The 8,914-nt window shown below is 26.9% G+C and overlaps 1 protein-coding gene across 1 annotated transcript; it reads right to left on the bottom strand.

The window, feature by feature from the left end:
* Window positions 1-478: 478 nt before the first annotated feature.
* Window positions 479-1,750, bottom strand: LOC129316622 (UPF0481 protein At3g47200-like). Its single transcript, XM_054961032.1, has 2 exons — window positions 1,121-1,750; window positions 479-1,033 (listed from the first exon to the last, which is right to left on the bottom strand). The coding sequence occupies exons 1-2, from the start codon at window positions 1,748-1,750 to the stop codon at window positions 479-481; spliced, it is 1,185 nt and encodes a 394-aa protein (XP_054817007.1).
* Window positions 1,751-8,914: the final 7,164 nt, after the last annotated feature.

The following is an 8,914-nucleotide window of genomic DNA, read 5'->3' as shown; positions in this document are numbered from 1 at the left end:
AAATGATTACTATATCGCTATATATAAAATAATGTCATTTGCAGACGAGGGGCGCATTCGGCTTCAATGGCAAGGCAGCGTCTTTCTTCCTTTGCCTCACATGGTCCCGTGTTTGAATCAGCAAGAGCGCTTTTCTCACCAGATACAAAACAGTCGCCATTGATTGTTAGTTTTGGCATTCAGCTGCTAGTGGTGATCTTGCAAATCTTTTCATAACCAAAACAAAGAGACCAATTAAATTGTGTTTCTCGTAAATCGTGATTCAGAGGATTTCATTAGAAATGATTAAAAAGCTTCGAAGTTGTGCATCTGCCACAGAAAAGAGAGTAAAGAAAACGAAGAATAAGGATTACGATTATATATTATTGTATGGTTACACATGGTACTGTAGAAACGCTGAATAAAACTAGCAAGTGAACGAAAAATTCAAGGATAGAACACTGAATTAATTATACAAGCTTCAAATCTAGATATACTTCTATACTACTTGGAGGATAGAAAATATGGTTTGAACAATGGTGAGAGCGAGAAGTATGATTCCAGCAATAGAAGCCACTGTTTGCCAAGGTGTGTTGCAGTAATCTCTTCTCAAAGTTGCCTTTCTCTTGTGCCAAGGATTTTGATAGAAGTCATTCAAGTTTTTGCAAATGTCAAGGTATTCAACATTGAAATTGTATGCAGTTATATTTTTTCCAAGACCATTAAATAATGTAGCAACCTCATCGGCATCACCTAGCAAGTTGTGGATAATCTTTTTATTAGTGAGAACGTCCACATCTTCTTTTGTGTTGACTAGGCTATCAAATACAAAAACATAGTCAATAATATAAGATTCATAAGGATAACGGCACCGTTCTAAAGCTATCATATTACGAAACAAAGTTTCAGTGTAATCTTCAACATAAATTTCAGGAATCTCAAGAACATGTCTTGAAAATTTCAAGTCTAGTAAGCACTCGCTCTTTCCTGCCTTCAACTTTAATCCTGCCTCTTTTAACTCTTTTGCGTTGTGTAAAAGAAAATCAGATCCATCCTGTTCAAACTATTTCCTTTCATCTGGTTTTGCTTTTGCCGATAAGTAAAATAATCTAAGAAGATCTGTGAAGTGCTTTATCCTAACATTAGGACTAGGCTGTAATTCTTGAATGTTATGATCGGCAAAGTAAGAATATGTAAGCTCAAGAAATGAAGGGCAGCCAACTCTAAGATGAAGTGGAAGTGCTATATTGAATAGCAGTTCAAGGAAAAAGTACGGAAGTTGATTCTCAAGTAAAAGCAAATCGATACTTATAGCTTCCTTCAACCATGTTTGTGATAGTTTAGCATCTTTGTTTGTCTCATCATCGCCTTCCCGCATCATCATAAAGAGCTCAATGATGGAAGCAGCATCCACTAACATCAATTTAACAAGATCCTTCTTGCTAAGCTTGATGCTCTCTGAATAAGAAGCACGAACATTGGGCTCAGACTGTTTTGCAAAGTTGACCAAAGTGTTCAAGTCTATCATCGTAGCTGATCTTTCTACAAATCTTCTGAACACTATTTTTTTGTGGTCTTGCATGTCTTGCAGCCTCACATCGCCATAATGGAAGGGACCAATGGAAACAACCTGTGGAGTGTAAGCTTTCTCTTTTAGAAGACGAATCATTGGAGGCACCCTGTAGATACAACGCAAAGGCGAGGAGAGACCATCTTCTCTATTATCTGTAATTATTGCTTTTATATCTATCATGATCTCCTCATCTTCCATATCTATTAGCAAAACAAACAAGGTGACTGATCATAAAACTCGATCAGGAAATATATAAATTGTGTTTCTCGTAAATTGTGATCTAGCAAATCTTTTCACAACCTAAACAAAAAAACCAATCAAAATAGGCTAATATATAGTTGAGGTACCGAATTTTACTAAAATTGTAAGCAATAGGAAAGTATAAGAAAAGCCTTAACGATTAAACAAGAGGACGCGATGCGTACTTGACGATGATGAGAAGTTGGAATTTTGACTGCAAATTGTTGTATTCAGTATGCTTTAGACGAATCCTTCGCGTAGGCTATTTATAATAGCCAACTGAGGAAGCCAGATGGAAGTTGTAATTATAATAATAAATATATTGAACATGAGTTTTCTAATAAAATTAGTTGCTATTTTTGCTGCAAGTTCTCAAAGCTGGGTGTCACGTTCGCCATCCAATTCACAATTAGAACCAGCGCGAGAGTAACCGAATGGATATCAGATATATTATTCATTCATCGAGCAGCCATGGCTACAAGTCAATAAAATTCCACAAAAACGATTACAGACAAATATTCAGAAAGAAAGGAAGAACATACAGAAGAAAATCTTATAATTTGATGAAACAGTATTCACATCGAAATGACACATTGATTTTAGTAAAAATATAATAGTAAGTCATGTACTTTGAATGTATACTATTTTTAATCCCTATAATTTTTTTTTATTATTTCTTGTGTTTTTAAATTTAATCGGTCTTTAACAATAGTTTCTGTAATTTTAAAAATAAGCATAAAGGCCAAAGCGAGTAATAGTTGCGATATTGAACTTCACTGAAAATTTAAGCAATGGGAAAGCATAGAATTTAAGAAAAGCCTTGATGATTAAACAAGAGGACGTCATTCTTACTTAGCAAATTATTCTGTTTAGTACATACTTAGTTAAAAAATGAAAGACATTTTTTCACTGGCTGAATATTCAAAAATATAAAATATTTTTAATGTTTTAAGATGTAATTAATATATTTTTTCAACAATAATGTCCATAATAAATAAATAGCTCTATATTTATTTTAAAGTGAAACACTCATTAAATAATTAGCTAATTTATTGAAAGATAAAATTTAATTAAAAATATTTTATATTTTTTAACAGATGGATTATACTTTAACATTAGTGGTCAGTAAATTTTCTTTATTTTATATTTTACTCCCAAAGAATTATAAAAATAAAATTTGGAGCTTAAAACTACCGTTTTTTCTGCAGAACTTAAAAATATAAAAATGGCAAGATTTATATACTTAATCTTATATACTTAATATATTTTAATCCAAAATAAATTAAGGCAAGTGGATTTTCTAATTATCTAATTTTTCCTATATAAAAAATAACAAATTCTATATTTATTGCTCAGCTAACATGTTCCTTACTTATGAATTTAAGGACTTATTTGGCAAACTGTTTTGAAAATAGTTTATTATTCTTGAAAACAAAAAATAAAAAAAAATATGTTTAATAACGTGTTTTCAAAAAGTGTTTAAAAATATTATTTTAGAGAATAAAAAAATAAAAATATCTTTTAAGTATTTTGAAATTATTGGACTGAAGAACAAGAAAGAATAAAAAAAATCTATTTCTATTATTTTTTAAATTTTCAAAACATATTCTATAAAAAAATTAATTCTTAAAATAATAAAATAAAAATAATTTTAAATAGGCCCAATCTTCTCCAATTTCCAACATCTCTATCTCTCTCTCCCCCCAACCATTCAATAGGTTGTACTCTTCACTGTACACATGGGAAATAATATTTTATGACCGAATTGCCCTTGCACCAGAATAGTATGGAATTTTCCAATGAGACCTGTGTTTCTTTTTCCCAACACCTATGATCGCAGTTATACTCCCCCTCTTCTTCTTTTAATTAACATTATTGTTAAGTAAATTTTCTTTATTTATTTTATATTTTAGTCCCCAAGAATTATAAAAATAACATTTTGAGCTTAGAAATATCATTTTTCTTGCCGATCTTTCTTCACGCTTTAATTCAAACTTATAGTCCTCTTATTAAAAATATAAATAATTTTTAACAATAATCTGCATATCAATAAAATTCATATTCTCATGAAAATATATATTATTTTTTTATTATTATTAATTTTAATTTATGATGAATGAGAATAATGTTATAAATTCACGGATGCAACAATCTAGATTAATACATATATAAGGGATGAAATAAGAAAAATGTTTTAAATTATTTATATTTTAAAAAAATATTAATTAAAAAAATGTTTGTTCTTTGGACAGAATGGAGTAAAATTTTGTGCATTTATTGGTCAGCTAACATGTTCTTCACTGGTGGCATTCCATTTAATATCATGTTGGAGTCTTCGTCAATCCAAACCAACTGCATCCAAAATCTCTCTCTCCCTCTACCCACAACCATTCAAAATGTTTTAAAAGTTAGACCGGACATTTAAAATATTTTAAAAGTTAGACCGGACATTGAATTAAAAAAGTCGACAGCTCTCAATTTTTATGGTTTAATTGATTAAACTAGCAGTTGGACAGGTTATGTAAGAATTAAATAAAAATAAAATTAAATGTATATATAAAATAAATATAAGAAACAAATATATAGTATGTTAATAAAATAATATAACATGACCATAAATTAACAATATTATAAATTATAATTTTATAACTTGTTAAATATAAGTGAATCTTGGTTAAATTAAATATAAATAGATTCAAAAGTATTTGTATTTGTACATATAACTGTACATATCTTTATAAAAAATGATCTCAAATCTTTTCATATACATGTGAATTGTCCAAAAATAGAATTGGCTTTTAGTAGGGATCTAATTTTTGAATTTTTCTTAAATTTTTAAAGATTTTTTTAATATTATGTTTAAAACCTATGGTGCATTCAATCTTATGTTTTTTTAAGACAAAATTAAAATTAAAATTGTGAATCATGGGACAGAATTGCCTATCAAGCAATTAATGGTGATTTCTATGAATACATTGATATCTTCAAACGGTTCAACGAATATATTCTGCTGAAATCATAATCTGCATTCTCACCATTAATCTTCAAACCTTACTTTCTATCATCAAGAAGTGAAGTGTTAGATTAGTCAACATGATTAGTTTTAATCACCTCGTTAGTTGGTGACTCTAAAATCTACATACTCTTCTAATCTTATTTATAGGGTAGATAAAGTATTCATTTTGATCTTATTTATAAGGTAAATTAATGATTATTACATTTATCTTTACCATTTTGCTACTATAAAATGTTACGAAGTTCATTAAATGCTAGTCTTTTATTTTTTGAAGTGAGTATATTTATTAGGGGTAGAGAGTTGAAAACTTTTTAAATTTTTTGATAAAATTAATAAGGTTTAAGGTTTTCTTTAATTCTAATAAAAATGATGGAAGTAACTTAAAAATAAGACCAAAGGGAAGGTGAAATTTGAATGCTTTTTTTATCTTCATTATTAGGCAAAGTTAGAGTAATTAATGTTTTTTTAAATTGTATCCCTCATTTATTTATTGTTGCTTGATTTCCTAGATAAAAATTTATTTCATAGTTCTTAATTGTAAAGATGGGTAGAATTCGAATGCTACATGCCTTTTTTTAAAACAATTTTGAGGTTATAATTAACATTTCTTAATAAACATGAAGTTGGTTACTTATGAATTATGATGCTTGTATATATAGTATATACTCTTTCCATTTAAAAATGTAAAGTATTTTTTAAAAGGTTAAATGTTAAAAAATGTAAGATATTTTTAATGTTTTAAGGTGTAACTAATATGTTTTTACCAACAATGCCATTAGCGAATAAATCATTTAATATTTATTTTTAAGTAAAATACTCTATTAAAGAAGGTAAATATAACAAAATGACGTTAGTTGAAAGAAAGCTAACTAATTAAAACTGCTTTATATTTTTAAAGGGCCTCATTTGAGTGTTGCGTATCCTCAAAATTTGTTAAGTTCAGTGACTAGTGTTCAAATATTGTTATATAGCTGTATTAGTTTAAAGCTTTCATTGTATATTGTTCAGGATACAACTCTTTTGGATGAAAAATCTCAATTGTCAAGTAGTAAAGCAATACTGCATGATAATTTTCAACTTGATATGAACTTGTGTGGTTACCGTAGGAGACAAAGTTTAAATAAATAAAAAAATGGAACCACGAATAAGGAATGGGTGATACAATTTACCGTGGAATCATGATGATATACTTCAAAGTGCTTCCTTAAATGCCAGTTTAGGAGCTCTCCAATCATAACAAAGTTCAACCATAGGACACTTAAATATTCTCTCTATCTCATTTTTAAGATATAATTATTTTTGATAAAATTTTGCATGCTAATAAAATTCATTAAATGTAATTTAAAATTTTAATTTTATATTTTTTTTATCCAAAATATAAGCAGTTTTTTAAAAAAATCTGCATACTAATAAAGTCTTCGTTCTCATAAAAATATATATTGTTTTCTCTATGTACTTCTAATCCCAATTACTTACATTTATATAAAGATTTAGGTTAATAAATATAAAGTATGAAATGAAACAAAGTATTTTACGTATATTATGCTGTTTATATTTTGAATTAAGATTTATTAAGGAAAAATATTTATAATTTAAATAGCATCAAGTATTAGCTTTTAAAAATATTCTCTGTTAGCATGAGAGAAAAAGGGGGGGGGGGGGGGGGGAGTACCTCTTCTAGTTGCTGATCTCTGGATTTTTGTCTTTCGTCGGCGGTGATATATCCATCTTTATTGCAACTTCATAAAGGTGTTATTGACATAGAGGACGTAGACAGACAGAGGGGCTTAAAGTAACGACGTTAATTTCATATTAACCGTGAGGGTCTGATTATCATGAGTGTAATTGTTTAGAAATTAAAATATAAAAAAAATTAGAATTCAAATAACGCCCAAACCTATAACATACGACCTTTATTACCATTTAACCCTTCTTCTTTTTTTTTTTTTCCTTTATGTTTTGCTTGAACTTTTTCAATTTTATGTCTTTATAAAATTATAAGTTTAATTATTAATCCTACATAAATAAATAAGTATCCATTCAAATTTTGACAACTAACTATATGTAATTAATAATGACTGTTTAAATTATTAAACTTTAGGGGTGATTATATCTTTTCTTCTAAAATCTTATTTTTATATAGTTACATTGTGGTGTGGTGAAATTTTAAACTTTTAAAATCCTTATTCTTTGATATGAGAACTCTCTAGGCATGCTTAAATGATATTTTCTCACAAATTTATTTACTTAATTTTATATACTTAAGGTGTTTACTTTTAATTAAATCAAGACATGTAAATCTTTTATATATTATTATTCTCTAACAAATTCTTGTTATTAATATTATTAATACATTAAAATCTAGTTATTTTAATTTGATTAAATAAAAGTATATTAAACATATAAAATAAATCACACAAATCTTTCCCATAGCATGTTGGCGAAAAGCCAGAATAATATTTGGACATGATGCGTCTATTGTATTGTTACAGTAGTCAGTGAAGAAGTTGGCAAAAAACAAAACAAAACAAAACAAAAAAAAAAAAAAAAAAAGAGCCAGTGAAGACAACTTTGACTATGCTCATTGCTCACAATTTTGGAGAGTTGGGGGGTTAATATCCCATAAAATGTACAAATACACTCAAGTTACAAATCCTTTATTTATTAATAAATTTTATGTTTAGTTATTAAAATATTTTTATTCTATTTTTTAAAAAAATTCAACTCATGCATTGCTCGTCACCAAATTAAGCTACATGAGATTTAAATAGATAAAATTTTATTTTAATTTGTTATATAAAAAGTAAGGTATTAATTGGATAAATTTGAGAACTGATGGTTGGATAAATAGAAAACAGTTGCTCCTTCACATCCTTATCCTAAGGACTTTATGTTTCTTAATAAATTACAGTTTATCCAAAATGCAAATTCTCAAAAAACCAATAGAATTTAAATCAAACAGCGATGGTCCTTATCTCTCCTGTTATAATCATAGAAAAGAAAATAAATTAAATGTGAGATTGTCAAATACTCCCTCTGAACCATAATGTGATATTTTTTTAGAAGTTTTATTGGATCTAAAATATAAGACATTGTATATTCTCTCTAAAAAAATATAAGACATTTTATGAGAGGTTAAATGTTAAAAAATAAAATAGCTTTTAGCATTTTAAGGTATAATTATTATGCTTTTTTCAAAAGTCTCTGTAATAAATAAGTTACTTCATACTCCTTCTGTCCCAAATTATAAGACACATTTAGATAAAATCTCACATATCAATAACCTTCATTAAATATATTTAACAACCTTATTTTTTAAAAATAAAAATATAACTTTCAAAAATACTCTTCATTTAATAACTTTAAATCCATACCTAATTAGTATTAAATAGAGAAAACGAAAGGATAATATTGAAATAAGTCTATTAATGAAACCTTAATCATCTTAAAGTGTCTTATAGTTGGAACGGCAAATCTCTCCTAAAAGTGTCTTATAATTTGGGATGGAAGAAGTATTTATTTTAAAGTGAATCACTTCATTAAATAAGAGTAAATATGAAAAGATGAAGTTAGTTTGAAAACAATTACTCGTCTGATTTTATTTATAAATCACTTCTAATATGTTTCATCAGTATCAAAAAAAATTTAAAACTCATTAATTTTGTCTTAAAATTTAATAAATTTTTAACTTTGTCCCTATTAAATATACATACTTCAATAACATACTTTCTCTCTCCAACATTCAATGAAAGATAAAAGAAAAAATTTGTGATAAAAATTTAATAACATAACTTATAAATAAGATAAAAAAATTTTCTCTCTCTGCCCCATAAATAGGATGAGAGGAAGTACTACTTTGTTGGAATAAAATTCAGTTAAAAATATCTTATATTTTTTAACGAAATGAATGAGTTTTATATATTTTTTAATTATACATTCACTTTATTATATTCCACCCAAATAATTAATAATGTTCTTTTGAATATTTGAAATATTATATTCATTTCACTCAACAATATTATATTTATTTTATTCAAAAATTGAAAAGATGAAAAAAAATTTAAAAAATCATTTTTTAATGCAAATTACAGAAACTTATATCATGG

This window comes from Prosopis cineraria, unplaced genomic scaffold (assembly GCF_029017545.1).
Source record: "Prosopis cineraria cultivar Desert tree isolate PC_DT_omini unplaced genomic scaffold, ASM2901754v1 PC7, whole genome shotgun sequence".
In the NCBI taxonomy this organism is placed as follows: domain Eukaryota; kingdom Viridiplantae; phylum Streptophyta; class Magnoliopsida; order Fabales; family Fabaceae; genus Prosopis; species Prosopis cineraria.
Note: the sequence above shows the minus strand (reverse complement) of the source record. Positions and strands in the feature narration are given on the sequence as shown.

Coding starts and splice junctions, on each gene's coding strand:
- LOC129316622 (XM_054961032.1), bottom strand. CDS start 1,750: ATGGAAGATGAGGAGATCATGATAGATATAAAAGCAATAATTACAGAT. Junction 1,034..1,120: donor AATTACAGCCTAGTCCTAAT/GTTAGGATAAAG, acceptor TAGTTTGAACAG/GATGGATCTGATTTTCTTTT.